Here is a 21,060-nt window from a genome sequence, read left to right as displayed (position 1 = left end):
TCATAAATACTGAGTCATTCATTTTTATATTGCAATTTGGTTTACCACTACATTAGATGTTTATGGAACACTAGTTATCTTTAATGGCAGCTTTTCAGGCTCAAACATACTTGAAAATCAAGCTAATACCTTCTCCTTTTTTATAGGGATATCATAGTATACATAATAGTATAATTAATTATTGCCTATTTGTACATGCCCGCAACATAACAACATTGGCACTAAGAGGATTTTATGTATGTGTTTTGCAAAAAGTGAAATAAACTTAGAGTTATATACACAAATGTTATGCATTTGCATTTTTCTCAGACAAAGGCGCCAAAAACATACATTGGGGAAAGGATAGCCTCTTCAACAAATGGTGCTGGGAAAATAGGAAAGATATGCAGCATAATAAAACTAAAACTCCTATATCTCACCATATAGAAAACTCAACTCAAAAGTGGATCAAGGACCTAGGAATCAGTCCAGAGACCCTGTGCCTAATAGAAGAAATAGTAGGCCCAAATCTTCATCATGCTGGATTAGACCCTGACTTCCTTAATAAGACTCTTATAGTAAAAGAAATAAAATCAAGAATCAATAAATGAGATGGATTCGATCTAAAAAGCTTCTTCTCGGCAAAAGAAATAATCAGTGAGGTAAATAGAGAGCCTAGAGAATGGGAGCAAATCTTTATCACAAGCACATCAGATAGAGCACTAATCTCTAGGATATATAAATAACTCAAAAATCTTAACACCAAAATAAAAAATAACCTTATCAATAGGTGAGCCAAGGAACTGAACAGACACTTCTCTGAAGGTGATATACAATCAATCAACAAATATATGAAAAAAATGTTCTACATCTCCAGCAATTAGAGAAATGCAAATCTAAACTAAGATTTCATCTCACGCCAGTCAGAATGGCAGTATAAAGAAGACAAATAACAATAAGTGTTGGTAAGGATGTGGGGGGAAAGGCACACTCATACATTGTTAGTGGGACTGCAAATTGGTGCAACCAGTATGGAAAGCAGTATGGAGACTCCTTGGAAAACTTGGAATGGAACTACCATTTGACCCAGCTATCCCACTCCTCGGTCTATATCTGAAGGACTTAAAAACAGTATACTTCAGTGAAGCAGCCACTTCAATGTTTATACCAGCACAATTCACAATAGCTAAATTGTGGAACCAACCTAGATACCCTTCAGTAGATGAATGGATAAAGAAAATGTGGTATATATACACAATGAAATATTAAAAGAGAATAAAATCATGGCATTTTTTTCAGGTAAATAGATGGAGTTGGAGAATATACTGCTAAGTGAAGCAAGCCAATCCCAAACCCAAAGACCAAATCTTCTCTCTGATATGAGGATGCTGATTCATAATGGGGGTGGAGGGGAAAGATGGGAGTAAAGGACAAACTTTAGATAGGGCAAAGGTGTCAGGGGGTAGGTAAGATGGTAGAATGAGATGGACATCATTTCATTACCCCAAGTACATGTATGAAGACAGGAATGTGTGACTCTACTTTGTGTACAACAAGAGACATGAAAAATTGTGCTCTATATAAGTACTGTGAATTGAAATGTGTTCTGCTGTCATATATAAAAAATTGGAATAAATAAATTTAAAAAAAAAAAACCAAGAGTAACAAATGGAAAAGAACAAAGACGACATACAGAGGAAGGTTACTTTTACTGTAAGTCTTGCGGTTCCCTTAGGGTCCTGAGCAATCAGCAGCAGGTAGGAGAAATCACACTGCAAGGGCCCATTCTCATACACCTTCCTGCTATAGTCCCTTCTTGTTTTAAAAAAAAATAGCAAAACTTTAGAAATCAGAACTCCTTCCATAGATCCAAGGAGAGAGAGGAGGTTTGTGACCTATCTCACATATCATAAATCCGGTAAGATATGATTAATCCTGGAATAGGGCCTGCCATGGAGAAAATGCAGTCCAAGGAACTCAAGGATGTGGTGTTGGGAAGGAAACTGAGGCACAGGGAAATGTTAGTGACTAATTTGAGATGAAGCATACTTGGAACTAGAATGAAAGGTACAACCTCAATTTTCTGGATCTCCATTTAATCCATTTTCTCTGAGACTAGGAAAATCATCTGCAGTCTTTGATGTTCTCACTATAAAAACCACATTATTGGAATAAACAATCTCCATAATTGGGTTATTATTTTCATTGTATCATGTGCACTTGATACTTTATTTAGACAACAATTGTACTGTGAGAGAATCTTGGGGCTGATGGTGTTGGTAAAATGACCAAGGAGTAAAGAAAGGGCCACAATTTCAGCTTCACAATAAAGTGAAAGGTGCCTCTTGTCTCTCTAGAATCCCTTCAAAGGTTTTCAGAAATGATGTTTCAGAATGTACATTGTGAGTACATCTGAATCATTTTTCTTTGTTTGAATATTCTTTTATTTTCTGGCTTTTCTTTCTAAGAATTGGCCCACGGTAATGTATAAATGTGTAAAATTAGTTTTTTTCTCATTTAGCACTCTCATTATGGCTACATCTGCTATGGTTTCTAGATTCTGTATATTTGTCATTTGTAAAAATGCACATCTGTGCTTTTGTCCAATGTCTTTTTTGATAGCAAGACATTTAACATGTCTCCAATTCAAGTAGTCACTTTCGGGTTCATTACTCTTACAAAATGTATATCTTTGGAAGTATTAGTGCCCAGATGTCTACAAAACATCTATAGTAAAAGAAAAGACTTGCTTTGGCATCAATTGTGTGGAAAAGTTTGTGGTCTTTCAATTAATTCACCAGGAAATCATCAGATATATGAGTTAAAAAGTTAACTCAATCAGACAGTATTTAGAGAAATACGTGAACTCTTCTTACTGAATGGCATTTTGATGACTTTTCCCTCGCTTCCCCTTTTTAATCTCTTCTGGAAACATTGATTTTTTATCAATATTACTATCATTGAATAACAGAAGCCAACTGTAAAAATGTCTTAAATTTTAAAATAGGGTAAAGAATAAAATTAAAATAAATTATAATCCAATTCAAAACCCATCTGAAGTAAACTCTGTTTTCATTTTGATGCTAATTATTTCTTCCCACAATTTTCTTTATGTCTCCACATTAACTATATGCTATGTTATGCATCTTCTATTTTGTGGATCATGTTGACTTTCCATTTTTTTTTACCACATATGAAATATATACATTATCAATATGCTTCACTAGAACAAATCTTCATCCAGGTTCTTTCTTTATTCTATGGATTCAATAGTTTTATGATCTTCCTTTGGGTTAAAACCACAAACAGCTATCTTTTGAGGGGTCTTCTTTGCTAACAATAGATTTATTGTTAAATCTTTTGAGCCATGTTCTATAATAAAGATATCTCTATGACCTACTTACTTTATGGACAATATCTTCACTGGGTAAAGAATTGGGGGTACATTATTTTTTCCTGTTATACTCCATAAGTGGTATTCTATGACCCACAAGCTTTCAAGGTTGTGGGTAAGAAGCAGAAACCACAATCCAGTCCCTCCAAGATGGAGTAATCTCTGTTTTTCACTCTTACAGCTCAAAACCCCTAGGGACACAACACACAAACATGCATGGAAAGTTTCTCACAGGTGCAAAGCTGGTGGCCTGTGACCATGAGACTTGAAGGACACAGTGGTGAATTTCCTGAGTTGCTTTATTGCTTCCCATATATCCCAGACAAGGTAGAGCAGAAGCTTCCAGATTTGAACTGTCAATAAGCACAGACAAGAAAAGTTCAAGAAAGTCAAAGGAACTGGGAAAAAGTGGTCTAGTAGAAGAATACCTTTTTAGCAACACCTTCCTTACTCCAGCCAATGACTGAGAAAACTGTTCCCATCCTCTGCTGTTTCAGAAGGTACCATGAGGAAGCCGATATTCCATACCCTGCCCAACAGAGATAGTTGGCACAATAATTGTTCCACTGAGATGCAGAGGTGATTTGAGCCTCCATCCCACCAAGGAAGGAGTGATGAGTCTTAATGAGGCAGAGTTAAGTGAAGCCAATCACCACTTCTCTTTACCTCAGACCCTTGCCCGAATCGGCAGGGATAAATGTGAATAAGAGCCTCCACATCCAACTGGTAGCAACTAGACTGAACATGGCAGTGGGAGGCAGGGTTAGCCCACACTCTGGTTCTTCAACCACCCTCAGCCACTGAGTCAGCAGGGCCCAGTGGGGTGTGCTGAACATCCAACCCAACTGTCTTTGATAAGAGTAAAGGTCATAAAGGCTGACTAGCTCCTAATGTCCAATAGGTGTTGGGTATCTCTTTTATTATTGTAGGGTTTTTTTTTTCATCTCTGTAACCAAAAGACCTGACAAGAATAATTTTAGAAGAAGAAAGTTTATTTGCTACTCATAGTTTCATAGATCCCAGTCCATAGGTGACTGACTCCATTGCTCTGGGCCCAAGGTAAGGCAAAAAATATCCTATCTCTTTTCTTCTTGTGCTCTCTTCCTGGAGGAAGATCCCTCTTATCCACTTAGGAATGATGATTAATCCTTTGTTTTGACTTCTATCTTATTAAAATAAATTTCCTCTTATGTTCATTATTCTATATCTATTTAATTTCAATTCAATATATTTATGCCAACTTAAAAAGTCATAATAATAAAGTAGCAACTATTTATTTTACTGTATATTTATCTTTATTATAGAATCTAATTATAGTAATGGAATATACTATAGTAATTGTATAATAATGGTGCCAAGGCTCATTTATTTGAATAAAATATTTATTAAAATCCTCTATGGATAAAGACTTTAGAAACTCTGAACATCAAAGGCATAACTTCTTCTGTGAAGTATTTACATTCTTATTACAAAATATAGCAATGCAAACAAATAATGCTAATGCAAAATACTAGCTGCTCCAATGCCCTACTGTCTTGAAAATATTTTTCATGATGTACAAATGCTTGCTAAAAAATGGTTATATGAATGAACTTTAGAAGCTAATATCTATGGAACAATATAAATGAAGCCACTCATTGGGTAAGGAAGAATCTCAGTGAATTTAGGTGATACCTTAGTTAAACTTTCTTTTTGAAGTTTAGCAGAAATGGGCTGGGGATGTGGCTCAAGTGGTAATGCGCTTGCCTGGCATGCGTGCGGCCTGGGTTTGATCCTCAGCACCACATACAGACAAAGATGTTGTGTCCGCCAAATACTAAAAAATAAATATTAAAATTCTCTCTCCCTCTCTCTCCTCTCTCTCACTCTTTCTTTAAAAAAAAAAAAGTTTAGCAGAAATGCTTAAGGTGCTTAAAGTAGTATTTTGTTTGGTTGATTGGTTGGTTGGTTGGATTTTTGTGTGGGTTTTGTTTTGGTTTTGGTACTAGGGATTGAACCCAGGGGCACTTGACCACTAAGCCATATCCACAATTTTTTTTTTTTTTTGAGAAAGGGTCTCACTAAGTTGCTGGGGGCCTTGCTAAGGTGCTGAGGTTGGCTTTGAACTGGCAATCCTCCTGCCTCTGCTTCCTGAGTCTGGGATTATAGGCATGCACCACTGAGCATGGCAAGAGAGAGGCAGTCTTGACAGGAACTTTGCAGATTCTCAGGCCTCCAGGGATGGCAGTCCATTGGAGGTAAAGGCCTGGCCACGCCAGGGTAACAGCAATGAGAGCATAAAAAGAGATGAGGCTGAAATGATAGGTTGGCAGGAGGCGGTGCATGCCCATTTAGAAGCAGAGGTTTTATCAAGAATGTATATGTGAGGCACTAAAAGTCCTGAGTGTTGGGCAAGAAGGACAATTTTAACATTTTAGAAACACTTTGCCAGCAAAATGTCAACATCTTGATTATATTTTATTGCTGAATCAATATAAGTGGAATTTCAACCCAAAAAAATGCTTTCAGAAGAGAGGAACCAGAAGAAGAAAGAACTTGGACAGATGGTGTATGATTGAAGGGTTAAGTGAGGTGACTTGTGATAGGCATGCAGTGTTAGATTTATTTTTTTTTTGTTTCTGTTTTTTTTTTTTCATTATTTGAGAGGAAGACAAAGAATTGAACATCACTGGGAGAACCTAAAAGAGTGTGAGTGAGCAAGCCTATAAATATGGAGGACAGAAAATTCTTGATAAAGGGAACTGTAATTTGAGATTCACAGATGGGAGATAGCAAAGGGTCCAGTGTTGTTCAAGCTGAACCTTTTTCAGAGATGCAGAGAAGGGGTTTGAGATACATGGGGATAGGGTGCTGAGACAGACCAGAGAGGGGCTGTAAATTACAGGGAAGAATTTTGTTTTATTTTCACAAACACATCCAGAGGGATGCCATGATCTGATGGACACATTCCCTGGGTGACATGGACACTTAAGGAGAGATGAGACAATGAGAGCAGGGCATGGGCAGCTACAGGGAGCCCCAATATAAGCTGGTGTGAGCATTCAGGTAAAAGCAGACAGCACTTAGGACGAGGTAAGATTAGTAGTAAAAGTATTGAAAACATGTACCTACAGAATTTCAAGGGCAGAAGGGAGAAGATTTGCTGATTTATTATGGGATATACAAGAAAAAGCAAAGTTAAGATTAGGAGTTTGACCTCAGCTGACTTTTAAGTTCCCTTGGGATTCTGACATAAATTATTATAGCAAGTATGATTAAATTTTGACATGAGCATAAAAGAGGGGATAAAACCTCTGATATGGAAATGTATTCCTTTATCTGATTGTGCACTCTCAAATCTTGTCTTTCCCTTAGGTTCCAGGTGGTATTTTTGCAAAGTTTTTCTTCCATCACCCCCCAAAATTTTGGCATCTGTTATAGCCAGAGCAGAACATTCCAATTGCACTCATACTTCTGCAAGAAGAAATAGCCCACCTTGGAGGATTAATTCACTTTGCAAATTGCATCTTCTTAGCCTTGGCCATTACCAGCTTTCCAAGATTACAGCAATCAACTCCACTGGAATGATCTATAATATGTATGTTTTTCATTGAGTTTCATGCTTAAAATTGGGGACCCAAGTAGCAAGATCACTGAGATAAGAAGAGAGACCAGCCTGGGTTCTCATGAATCTGTCTTTTTTTTTTTTTTTTTAATGGCCAGCGTTTGGATTCAGAAAGTTCCTTCATCTCCAAAAAGGAATATCTTCATCTGCTGAGATTCCATCACAGGGCCATCAGAAGATAAGTGTCATGTGTTATCTGTGTAACACACCCACCCATGCATTCAGCTCTGATTGCTGGGATGCCTCCATAGTCCGATGCTCTAGAGCTGCTGGGGCCAAAACCACAAGGAAGACATAGCTTGTGTTCTCAAGTTCCTTATCAGGGTAAACTTTGGTTTCATTATAGTTATTAAGCTGACTTACAGCTCTGTCCATTTCTCATATGCACAGGCAAACATCAAAGAATGTGATGAAATATTTCTGTTCAGAGCCCTACTACTAGGAGTTCTTAATAAATGTTTTGACTAATAACTCACAAAACACCCTCCTATGGTGCTTTGTCTCCTATGTTCCCAATTCATTGCACAAACCTTCCTTTCCCATGTTGACTGCATAAGTAAGTCGAATTAGAATTGAAATTTTGACAAAATCAAGTAAAATACCTTTAAAGAAATTTCTATTAACTGAAAATAAATGTATTTTTTAAGTCAAAGCAACTTTCAACAAGTGACAACCCCACTTGTTTCAGTAGATGCTTCTGAGATGAGCATAGTTAGAAACATCTGGTAACTTGGGAAGCATTGCAGATGGGATCCAATCTAGTGAGGTCAGCACCTAAGTCAACATTGCTCAGGTGTTCCCAGACAGGGATTCAAGCAAGTGCAAGGCTTGGGATCATGGCTTATACCCAGAGTCAAACTTTAATCTTATTTGTTTAATGGAAGCTCCTATGAATTAAAATATATATTGGTGGTAGCACCATTCTATCATTTGGGAGGGGAAATTCCAATTACTATGATCAGTGGTTTGCATTTCATAAACCAAAGGTCATGCATTACTGAATCTTCTTCATCCTTCTCCTCAAAATATAAACCTACTTATGCTGATACAACGGAACCCTTCTCTGCTCTTGTGATAAAGTTTTCATCTCCATGGCTGAAGAGGAGCTTCAGCCCACAGTCCTGGCTCTTCTGTCACTTCCCTGCCTGGACCACCTGCAGATGCTGATAGCGGCATATCTTATGCCCCAATCCGAAGGCTTCTCAGATGTGTTTTCCCTGCCTGGAATGCCCTTCTACAGCATCTACCTCCCACTTAGTCTCCTCCCATCCCCACTCCTTCTTTCTAAGCAAATTGCCCGAATCCCACTAATCCTTTAAGACATGAATGAAATATCCTGTTCTCTACAACGACTCTGCTTACCCCAGACTAGACAGTGGCAGTCACCTGAGTTCTCATGTCACTCTGCAGAAAATTACATCATTATTATACCATTACACTGTAACTGTGGAGTCTATTTATACTTTCAAATACTTCATGCTTCATTCATGTAGGGTGTGCATTTCTGGCAATCTATCCATTTCATCTAGGTTATCTAATTAGTTGGTGTACAATTGTTGATAATGCTTGTGAAATCCTCTTGATTTCTGTAAAATAATAAGTAGTAATTTTCTTCCTTTTATTTCTGATTTAGTTATTTTAAATCATTTTTCTTCCTTAGCCAATCTGTCATTTTTTTTTCTTTCGGTGCACCAACTCTTGATTTTGATGATTTTCTGTCATTTTTCTTTTCTCTATTTTGTTTATCTCTGCTCTAAGCTTTATTATTACCTTGCAACTTAAGTGTGTTAGGCTCAATTCCTACATTGTTTATAGTTTCTGAAGATGTAAAGTTAGGTGATAAATTTGAGACCTTTATTCCTTTAAGATGTAGTTTCTCTGCGTTCTCGCCCTCCCCTCCCCCTCCCCCCTTTCCTCCCCTTCTCCCCCACTCCTGGGTCTCCTCTTCTTTTTTTCTTTGCTATTGGTACCAGTGATTGAATCAAAGGGCACTTAACCACTAAGCCACAACCCAACCCCTTTTAAAAATTAAATGAATTAATTTTTGAAACAGGGTCTAGCTAAGTTGCTTAGGGACTGGCTAAATTGCTGAGGCTGACCTTGAACTTGCAATTCTCCTGCCTCCCCCTTCTGAGTTGCTGGAATTGCAGCCATGCTACCATGCCAGCTTGAGACCTTACTCCTTTTTAAGATAATAATGTGCAGCTATAAATTTCCCTCATTGTTCTGCTTTTGTTTCATCCCATAGGTTCTTATCTACTATGTTCTCATTTGTCTTGAGGGGTTTTATAATCTCCCTTGGGATATGTTCTTTAATTCACTGGTTCTATAAGAGTGTATTGATTGATTCCTGAATGTTATTCAATTTTTCTACTTTTTCTTCTGCTAGCATTGCTAGTTCCATTCCACTTTAATCAAAAAAGAAATCCTCCTGCATTTATTAATACTTGTTTTGTAAACTAACATATGGTTGGCCCTGGAGAATGTTCCATAAGCACTGGACAAAAATGTGTACTTTGTTGGGCATAGTGTTCTGTACATGTCTGATAGGTCCAATTGGCCCAGTGGTCCAAGTCCTCTACTTCCTTACTGATCTTCTGCCTGGTAATTCTGTCTATTTTGAAAGCAGGGTATTAATGTCTCCTAATATTATTGTTGAGCTGTCTATTTCTTCCTTTAATTCTGTGCATGTCTGCTTTCTATATCTAGGACCTCTGGTATTTGGAATTTATTTATCACTGTTACATCATCTTGGTACATTGACCTTCTTACCATTACACAATGCCTTTCTTTATCTCTGAAACAATATTTTTAATTTATAATTCATCTTATCTGATATTTGTATAGCTGCTGCTACTCTTTTTGGTTACTATTTGCATGGGATTTTTTTCCCCATCCTTACAGTAAATCTATAAATGTCCTTAAACTGAGTTTCTGGTAGACAGGATGAAGCTAGATCATCTTTACTTTTATCCATTCTGTCAATCTATGTCTTTTGACAAGCAAGTTTAATGTATTTAAATTTAAAGTAATTATTATGAGGCAAGTACTTTCTATTGCCATTTTCCTATTCGTTACCTATATGTGGTACAGAGATTTTGTGCCTCTTTGTACCCTTAGTGCCTTCCTTTTTGAATAGTTGATTGTTTTATGGTGACAAGTTTTTGCTCTCTTTTCATTGCCTTTGTGTATATAGTACAGATATTTCCTTTGTGGTTACCATGGGAATTACATATCACATCATAAAGTTGTAGCAATTTGAAAATTATTCTGACTTAATTTCAATCACATATAAAAAATCTATTCCTTTATAGCTCCACTCACCCACACAAATATTTTATATTCCTGATGTACAATTTACATCTTAATATGTTGTGTAGCACAGACTTACATTTTATGCCATTGACTTTAAATCTTATAGAATAAAAAGTGGAGTTATAAGTCAAATTTACAATACTAGTTTTTATATTTCTGCATGTGTTTAGCTTTACTGAGAAACTTCACACTTTCATATGACTGGGTTACTATCTACCATTCCTTTATTTCAACTTAAAGGACTCCAATTTAGCATTTCTTATAGGAAGGCATGGTAGTAACGAACTTCCTCAGCTTTTATTTATCTGGAAATGTATAAATTTTCTTCTCATTTTTAAAACAGTTTTGCCAGACACTGAGTTCTTGTTTAATTTCCTTGACATGTCAGTACTGAAAATGTATCATCCCAATGCCTGATCTGCAATGTTTCTGTTAATAAATGTACTAATAACAGTGATGAAGATTCCTGATATATGATTAGTTAATTTTTCTCCTTCCAGGATACTCTCCTTGGCTTCTGGCAGCTTGATTGTAATGTCTTGGTGTGTGTCTTTTGGTTCTGTCCTGCTTGGAGTTCAGGTCATGAAGCCTGTTGTATCTGTATATTCATGTCTTTCCTCAAATTTGGAAAGTTTTTGAATCTTGTTTTTTAAATTAATTTCCCTCTTCTTTTGTTTTTGCTATAAAAATTTCCTTGATGGAATTGTGTTGGTCTATTGGAGGTTGTCCTATAAGTTTCTTTGGTCATATTTACTTTTGACTCTTTTTTTTTCACCCTTTTCTTTTTGCTCCTCAGACTCAGTATCAAATGATCCAACTTCAAAGTCCATTTTTTTTTCCCTCTGCCTCTCTGAGTCTGTAATTAAACCCCTTTTCAATTCAGTTATGTATTTCTGCTCAAGATTTTCTGTTGTTTTTACAATTCCTCTCTTTTTACCGAAATTCTCATTTTATTCATATATTGTTTTTCTGATATCTGTTGGCTCACTGTGTTTTTCCTTAGCTCCCTGAGCATATTTAAGATGGTTTTATGAAAATTATTTTTTTCAAGCAAATCCAGTACCCATGTTACTTCAGGAATGATATCTGAATATTTATATTGTTTTATTGAATGGATTTTTCCTTTTTGTTTGTACTAATCAGCTTTTATTCTTTATTGTTTATTTATTGACATCTTAGGGTCTTGCTGACCCTGGAAGGACTGCCCCTTTCCTAGGCAAGTTAATTCCTAGAGATAGAACACAACTCACCTTCCAGAGTTTTTTCATATGCAGACTATCCAATTCAGAACCCACACTTTACACCCCACACCCTTCACTGACCTCTTACATTTGGAGTAACTATTCCCCTTTCTAATCACCCCAGGACCAGATACCAGCAACTGGGGACAGCCCTTACACTCTAGAGCCCACTGAAATTAGCACAACCACCCAATCCCAGATCTGTATACCCTGATATGCCCCATTCACCCCCGCAAAAAAAAAAAAAAAAAAAAAAATATATATATATATATATATATATATATATATATATATATATATATATATACTCTTGCTAATAAATCTTTCTTCTATTCCCTCTCTCCTTATGAACCGTGGTCTTTCCCCTATGGCCCGAATTGGTGTGACATGACTCTTTATTGTATCTGTGAGTATGATAAATCATCTTTTCAAAGGCAATTGTTTCCTGATCTGATGGCCTCACTTCACCTGTTCGATAACAAAACCCCAAATTTTGAGAAACCTTATTAAATTTTGTTGAAAATTGTGTATCTAACAAAATAACCACCTCCCCCAGTGTTACACATTGGCTCTGGGCAGGGGAAGACCTTACCTAACCAACCTGGAGTGAAGGTTCATAGTCTCCTCAGGCCTTTCCTGCACATATGTTTTCCATAGGCCTGTGGATTTGTTTTTACTAATTCCCCCAGGCACATGGCTACCTTTAAATACATTAATTTCTCTTAAGAGTTTTGGTCCTGCTTCTTCTTGAGCCTTAGTGGCTCTTTACATTCCTTAATCATCAGTCTCCTGCCCCAGCATCTGCTGGTCTACAATTCCATGATTTTCACAGAACACACCACAGCTCAAAGAGAGAAACTGGGGATTTGGCCACCACTTCCCCCAAGTCATACCAGGCCACACCAGGGAGGAGACACAAGAGCAAATTAAAAAAAAAAAAAAATTCCCTGAAATTTTCTGTTTTTCTTTATTGGATGATTGCTTGTTATAGAACTTTTGATTGAAAGAGCTCATACAAAGTTAATTCAGTCAGTTTCTAGGTGTTTTTATTTAATGTTTTCATGGGGGAGATGAAGGCCTGATGCTTCCTACCCTGATATCTTGATGATGTATGAGTCTTCCTTCCTTCATCTGTAAAATGCATCTGCATCTCTGTGAATGCTGTGAATCTCTTATCTAGTGGCAGAAAAACTCTGATAGCAAAGTTCATTTCCACCTGTTCACCTTAAATGAGACCAGGATAACAGCAGCTACTCTGTTCCCTCCCCTGAACACCCAAGGGAAGGAAGAACAGGAGGGAGCTGGCCAACAACCAATGCTGCAGAAAGTTAATACTCTGTACCACTAAATAAATAAATAAATAAGAATAGGATGCTTAAATAAGCATTTCTTTGATTCTCAGACATAATTTCATAAATATCTGCTCTCTCATACATTCTCCCTGTCAAAGTTTTACAAAGTTTTACAATTATCAAGGTCCACCACTATCACTTTTGTCTTACCCTTACCTCCTTTTCATAGAGATCAAAACCAGTTGGCATAAATTTCCACTATTTTTCTCATTTCCCAAGTTTCCACCATGGGTTTCTTTTCACTCCCCCTGTATCACATGAAGATACGCCCACCTTTTCAAGATAAACCCCTTTACTTACGTCCTTTCTCTGCCTCTTTGTAAATCTTAATCCATCAATTTTCTTTTTTATTCCTGAATTTTCAAAACATATTTCTTCATCTCATCAGCCTACAAAAACCTTCTATCACTCCTTATCTCACATACATGTGCAGGCACACACACACACACACACACACACACACAAAATTATCTTCTTCTTTCCACAGTCAAATAAAGCAGAGTTTATCTGTTTGGTATCCTACAGCCTTTATTTTCTGTGCTATGTTCCCTCTACCATCATTTTCATTTCTATAACTCACTTGGTTTGTCCAATGCAGGTGAACAGCCAAATCCTGATACTCTCATTCACCCTGATGACTCTGGAATAGTTCAACCCTTTTCCTACATTTCTTGAAACTCTGCACTTCCCTGGCCTCTGGGCCAAGATCTGTCTACCTCCAGGGCTACCGCATCTGTGTTCTACCAATTAAGTTCTGCCTCTGGCTCTTTTCTCTCTGTATCTTTGACCTGGGTGGGAGCTTATTTATTGACTACCATTATCTTTTATTATAATTATTATTAAGGTTGGGGCTATGGTTACTGAGGACTTCTCTGATGAACTTTTCTCCCTAGTTTTCTGAATCCTATTGAACATTTCTGTCTATATGTGTGAATCAACCAACACCTCTGACCCTGTGCAAGTCATTTTGCCCCTTCCTTGAAAATGTTTCTTCCTCCTGACATTTCTTACAATGCCATCAGTACTGAGCAGTAAGTCATTCAATTTAAAAAGCTCAGATTTATATTTTAGATTCTTAAATCCTTTCTTGTCCAACCTTTTCTCCCATCTGTTTGAACTTTATTATATCTTTTTTCCTCCAGATTTACCTAGGCCTTGCGTGGATTCCTCTAAATGGTAAGAGGCATCCTTCCAACAGATCACATTATTGCTACCAACTCTCCCCTTTAATTTATTGCTTTCAAATCACAGTTCATAACATATTACCTTGATCATGCCATTCTTATCCTCAAATAATGGGAAAGACTGTCTAATGCTATCAAAGTTCATACTCCTTACCCTGGTGGTCAAGGTCAGGCAGAACTTGACCTCAAATGATCTTTCCAGAGGGATCAACAATTATCTCTCTCTCTATTCAACTTTACAATGAGGTCAAACTGACTCTTTCAGGTAAGCTGAAAGCACACTATGATGTCTCTTGCTTAGACCCAGAGTGGTTTGCTGACCTCAACCTTCTGTCCTTTAAGATCCGATGTAAATTACTCCCTTTCACGAAGATACCCACCAGAAGTAACCTTCCTCTTTACGGAATAGAAAAGCAAAGGCTCACTATAAGCTAGACATAGAAATCAATTAAGGACTTAGAGTCAAACATTTTCAGAGTCATAGCTGATAGGTGATTTTTCTGAACATCAGTTTTCTAATCAGTAAAGGAAGCAAATATTGCCTATGTTCTAAATTGATATAAAAATTCAATTGAGACCTTGGGTATTCAAATATCTGATGGAATTCTTAGTACATTTCTGTTCCTTAAAAATGACATTCTACTATCCCTATTCTGTATGACTTTATACTTTTATACTTCTCTTAGTCATATTCATTTGTATTGTTTTTTATTACCTCCTATAATTATGAAATGATTATTGTGCTGCAAAATACATTTATTTTATTTTTAAAAACTGTTAAAAGACTGGGGGCATAGCTCAGTGGAAGAGCACTTGTACAGTGCTAGGTCCTATGCAAGGTCCTGCATTCAATTCCCGACACCCCCCCGCCCCCCCCCACACACACACACAATTGGCAGGGAAGGAAAACAAATGTGGAAACACAAGGTAAGGTTGGAGTCAAGTAAAAGCCTATCAGAGTAATTTTTCATCATTGATTTCTATGTGAATTAATGCTCCAACAAATGCATTTTGTGAATAAATTGTAATGGATAAGGCCCATCTTTGCTTATATTTCCTGTTTCTCTCCTTCCTGGTTTTTTTCCTAAGAAACTGAATTAACTTGATAAATTACAGTTTTATCTATTCAAGTAAAACCAATATGCTCTTAAACCAATAAATTAATTCCAGATTCCAGAAATGGATCTGTGTCATTTACTAAAATAAGAAAGCATGAGTAATCAGTCAGTGATCAACATAGATAATTGATGAGTTGAGGGCCCATAATAAATCACTTTCCTGATGATAAAACAGAGGGGTGGATAGTATTCTACACTGCAGAATTCCATACAATAGTCTTTAAAAAGAGAATTCATCCTTGCTTCTCTAAGATGTGAAAGCCACAGAATCATTTGAAGAGAGAACTCTCAAGTCACCTTTGGCTCACCTCGTCTTGCAGATGAGGTCACAGTTTCAAGAAGACTCAACGTTTCATGACATACACACAGAAGCAGAGAGCCTGCAATTTGTATATCTTTACACATTGGTTGACTATTGCTACCTTCCCACTCTTCACTTTCCTATTCAAAACCTTTTCTGTTTCTTTCATTTTTAAAAAATATTGTTCTCTGGAAAATAGTCTAATAATACATGAAAATAACATTACCGTATTGTCTCCAGTCCACAGCAGGGGGTAAGTGTCGCCACAAAATAATGTTGTTTAGATGATTTAAGTAGGAGGGTAGAGAGTGAAAACCCTTCTGATTATACCACACCTAAAAGAGAAATAATTTAATAACTCTCATGAAATTATTCTTTAAGTCCATTCTGGGGCCCAGGAATGCATGTGTCAATTAGCTTCAACAGCACCTGAATGCAGGACTCAAAGTAACGTCCTGGCGTGGCTGACAGTGAGCAGTCAATTCTAGTCTGCTAATTTTATATTTATCTCAAGCATATAATTTACAGCTAAAAATAGGTTCATTTTCCCCAGAACAAATGTGAATGTTGCTCTATAATTATAGTCTCACAGGGGAAAAAGGAACTGAAGCCCATCATTTTTTTCTTTCTCAGTTGGTAAGCTAATGAAATTTGACCTGCAAATTAAAAGCATGGAAGATGATCAGAAAAAATGATTACTTTCAAATTAATAACTGAATGTGGAACATTATTTCTCAAAATAAATCGAATTGAACATTTGCTGAGCATGGAGAATACAGCCACGTGCCTGTTGGATAGGAGAAAGTTAACAAAGAAAAAAAAAAGAGAAAGATGGTGTTATTAAAATTGGCATAATAAGTATCATAAAAAATACTGATCAAACTATCACTACCTATATTTCAAGATATCAATATTTTAATGAAAAATATATGCTTGGTCCGGAAAGCATGGTAACTTCAAGAAATATAAAGAATCAACCAGCGCATGTGGGTCTTAATTTAAGTGAATGAAGAGCTCATTTCTCTAGTCAATCCTGTCTTTTGTAACAAACCATTTTGAAGAATTAAAGCTACCCCACAGAAAGTTAATTCACAGAAAAGCTATCGAATTTTTCCACAGAAGTTTCTCCAAAATTAAGAACCAGTCCTCGAGTCACTTGCCTGCCAACCCAAATATTTTTAAAGTGGGATCCTGACTGATAGCTATTGTGTTGATAGGAAGAGCTGAGTAATTTAAATATTGCTCGTGTCATTAAAAAAAAATCCTGCTACACAAGACAATATTCCCTAACTCTTTCTCATTCCACTTCATAAACAATTCATAAAACAGACCCGCTCATCTCTTTCACATTGCTAATCTCCTTATTCAAATATTTTCTTAGGTTCATAGAGTAATCCTTGCCCATCATCTTTCAAACTCCAAGGAGAAGGACTACAGCTTGAGAACTACTAATCATAGAACTCAGAACACTCTGAGATTTCAAGGCTATGACTAAAGAGTGTGGGATTGTACGAGATCCCCCCAAAATTCCTAAAGCAATTTAAACCTACAATTCTGCAAAGGAGAGGAAAATACGAGTCCTTTAGTTAACACTGAACTGAGAGTATACATCACACGTCAGAAGTACGTCCACCTCTTTCACTCAACATGGGGAGAGTCTTCCACACAACTCTGTACCATCATCCCTTGGGGTCTCACCATTACATCACATCCCCTAAGATACACCTGGATAGATCCCATATTTCTGGAAATGATACAAATCAACAGAAATTAGACTTTGGTCAGAGTCAAGGGACAGCTAAAACCCATTGCTTTTGGATCTGAAATCTCCCACTTACCCTGCCCATGACCTTCTACCATGCAAATCTTGGTCCCTTAATTGATTAGTTGGAGATAGAAATAGCAGAGACAATGGTAGTCTTTGCCTTGGATCAGGGGCTTTCAAATTTTGTTTCATTTGTTTGTTTTAATCTTTATTTTAAAATCAGAGTGATTTGTTTACACTTAAAAAATAACACAATACAATGGTATCATATCTAAAGTGCAGTATCTAAAGTATCTAAAGTATTCTTTGGTGGAGTAGAACTGGGGAGACCAGAACCTGCCTTCTCGGCCTTTCTTGCCTCACCCTCTCTGGGATCTGAGGCTTGTGTTGATGGTTTAATGGCCCCAGTTCCTTACCATTCATTAATCTGCCCTCTGCCATGTGACTTTCATGATTTCCCATTCTTGACTCTGTGTTCAGCCCCACAACGGGCTTTGATCCACAGATACTGGCCAAGCTCTGAAAACACAGGTCTGTTCCTGTAACCTTTTCTGTGCCTCTGCTACGGAGCATGGCTGACTGACCCACTGGAGGTAAGACACAGAGGCATGGCTGAGCACCCCACACACTCTCTAGTTCATTTCTATAATTTTATGTAGCCTCACTTTCAGGCCAGAAGGAAGGCTCTGCCAATTTCAACACTGTTTCCGGTTCTGTACCTCCTCTCACTTTCTCAACACAGGTGATTCAGAAGTCTACCTTAAACATCTTCCTCCTGGTGACTATTTCCCTATGGAACAAAAAAAATCAAGGAGATACAGCATACCTAACTGAGCCCCTCGTTCGCATATCCCCCTACGAATGGTGCAAATATGCCACAGTGACCAGTTTTCAGGGTGACCTCCTAGAACTTGTGCCTGCTTGCTTTGAACCCACCAGTTATATCCCCCTGTAGGAAACCTGTTTGGGTAATATTCCAGACCCAACAAAGGCACTGGCCCAGGCCCCTGCCCTACCTCTTCACTCCCTCATCTCTATGCATGTGTCCTCTGGCCTGCAAATAATAAAATACCTGTTTTTCATCCTATGTCTCCTCTAATCATAAAAGGGATGCTCTCCATCTTAAAGATTTTAAATTACAACACCAACCATCATTGCAGCTCAAGCCAACAGCCAGCCAACCACACACACATAATATGCTCATTCCTAGACAGGAACAGCCCGACCGGGCCTAAAGGAGAAGAATCTCCCAGACCCATCAGCTAATAAATGTCTATTGTCGAGGTCTATGAAGTTGGTAATTATTGTTATAGAGCATTATTGTGAGAAAAGATAACTGATAGAATAATTAGCACTGGGAGGGATATTGTTATAACAAAAACAACAGAAAGTAACAAAAAGATACGTAGAGGCCAGCACAGGAGGCCTACATCTATAGTCCCAGCAAATTGTAATGCCAGTGACTCAAGAGAATGAGGCAGGAGGATCACAAATCCAGGTCAATCCAGGTAACTGAGGTCAATCCAGGTAACTGAGTGACACCCTGATTCAAAATAAAAAAACAAAAAAGAACTGCTGGAGTAGCTCAATGGTAAAGTGCTCTTAGGTTCAATTGCCAGACCAAAAAATTTTTTAAAAAATTAAAAAATAAAAACACTTAAAGGAGTTTGGAAATAGATGAGAAAACCTATAGGAATGATTGGAAAACAAGTGGCAAGAAAACTTTTTCAAATAAATGACAGTAAAAGCCTACAGTGGTCCCTATTATATAGTATCAAAGCATTTGGTAAAATTGTCACCTATGAAAACTTTGAAAATAGGAGATAGAAATTATGCCCCAAAAAACTGGATTGGAGATTTCTAGGCAAAATGTTGAAATATATGGCTTCAGAATAAAGATTAAGGGTATGGCTGTGAGGACCTTGTTTAAGACCATAAAAGAATAATGGTGCTTAAGGATCATCTCAGGGGGGCAAAAGGGCCTGGAACTTAGGAAGTATTGCTCCCTAGTACCCTGATATTGCCCAATTTCATTTTAGAAAGAACAGCCTGTTTCAACAAGAATCAAGAAAGTGGCTTGTGGACCTGAATTAAATAAATATAAGAGGCCTAGAGTGCTCTGCAGGGAGTAATACCCCTGACCCAACAAAGAAATACCATCAGGCTAGACTCAAAGTAAAAGCAAACAGGCCCTAGAGTCCAGCTTCCTACAGGCAAGTAGAAACCTTGCTCAAAGGCATAGTTACAAATATCCTTTTCACATGTAGTCCTGGAGGGAGATGGAGAGAAAGCATTTGGCAGGGAGTAGAGGTTAGGGTGACAGTGACAGACTGAAGAAGAGTGTCAGGAAGCAGAACCAGAGACCAGCTAAGGATCATCTCACAGCTGGGACTCCAAGGCCCTGCCAAGAAAGCTCACAGCAGCCCAACCCAATAAGCACAAGTATGCTGCTGATGGTTTGTGGCTGTTTATAGCATCATTTTGGCAATAAATGATTGATTCACAGAGTTTCAAGGAAACAGGCTTAACACGTTCTTGAGACCCTGTATCAGTTCTTCTCTATACTGACTTTACTTGAGAGTGCTTTTCTAAATTCTTTAAGCAATGCATACTGTCTGGTGAACTTAAAATTAGCATGTAGGATCTGGCCTCATTCAATGAAAGAGCTTTTCTTGCTTTTTTCCTTTTTCCTCTAAAGAACAGTTTTCTAAAATTGGACTGTGTTCTGAAAATAAATTGTTGGATTTCCTTCCCTGCTGGTCCCTACATCAGGTAGTGATAATGTCTAATGAGTGAAATAGGAAGTTAATCTGCTTTTAGGAACATATTATGCCACCTCAAAGTAGACCTTTTATTGCAGGAGTCCTGAGAAATGGCTCCTCAGAAAAGTAACTAAGCAGACATAAGAAAAGAAAATTACTCAGAAGATATTCACATGCAAAATTCCAAGCAGAACAGAATGTATGGTGGGGGGGGGGGGGCGAACAAGAGAGGCAAAGTATCTGGTCATTGTATGAGAAGTGTATATGTTCTAAAGAGTGTTTAAATTGAATAAACTAAACATTCAGAATGTGAGTGAAAGGACTCATAACTCATGGAAAGTTTGTATGAGAGACATTCTACAGTGTAATGAATCATACATTAAGAATATTCATATGCAAATTTTCCATTTTTCCTTCGGAAGGACTGTGAAAATCATATCATCTATGTCTTACTAATATAGCCGAGAGTCTGAAGGAAAAGGTTGGCTGGTCATTAATTACTGAAAGGTTAATGTAATCATTTGATAGGTCATCAGCCACCACCAGCATCCAGTGAGTTTTTCAGATAACAGACTACCCTTCACACCTCCCTGCAATATCAGTTCCTTGCCCTCCTGGAAAAAAGCTCATTCCCCAAAGAGACAGATAAAATTCACTTGCATGCTTGTGCCTGGCAAAAAAAAAAAAAAAAAAAAAAAAACATGTCAAACAATGAAAACTCCAGAAGTCCCCATTCAAGCATGCTGGTGCAGGAAAAACAATCAAAACAATGTGAAACAGAACAGGTGTCAGGGAAACACATGAATGAGTGGCCCCTGAGCACCTAAATGCAAAGACACAACCACCCACTATAAATAAAGAGGGTCTGGATTTGGAGAGAATAAAAAGCAAAAATATTCTTAGAGGAAAGCAATAGATTCCTTCTACAAATCAGGCACGTTTTAATATTGGCTACACATGTTCCAATCTATGCCAGCAAGTGTATTTTCAGGGTGTCTAGTAAGCTATGAATGATATTTTCACACCAAGCTATAAATCTCCTCAC

General features: G+C 37.4%; 1 protein-coding gene across 1 annotated transcript in view; it reads right to left on the bottom strand.

Annotated features, from left to right (window-relative positions):
• Positions 1 to 21,060, bottom strand: part of Abca13 (ATP binding cassette subfamily A member 13) — a 427,810-nt gene that overhangs the window by 132,925 nt on the left and 273,825 nt on the right. Inside the window, exon 48 of the mRNA XM_076864534.2 lies at positions 15,715 to 15,823. Within this exon, the coding sequence (XP_076720649.2) occupies positions 15,715 to 15,823 (109 nt within the window). The remainder of the gene's footprint in view (positions 1 to 15,714; positions 15,824 to 21,060) is intronic.

Source organism: Callospermophilus lateralis, chromosome 1 (assembly GCF_048772815.1).
Source record: "Callospermophilus lateralis isolate mCalLat2 chromosome 1, mCalLat2.hap1, whole genome shotgun sequence".
In the NCBI taxonomy this organism is placed as follows: domain Eukaryota; kingdom Metazoa; phylum Chordata; class Mammalia; order Rodentia; family Sciuridae; genus Callospermophilus; species Callospermophilus lateralis.
This window is presented reverse-complemented; position numbering and strand designations above follow the sequence as displayed.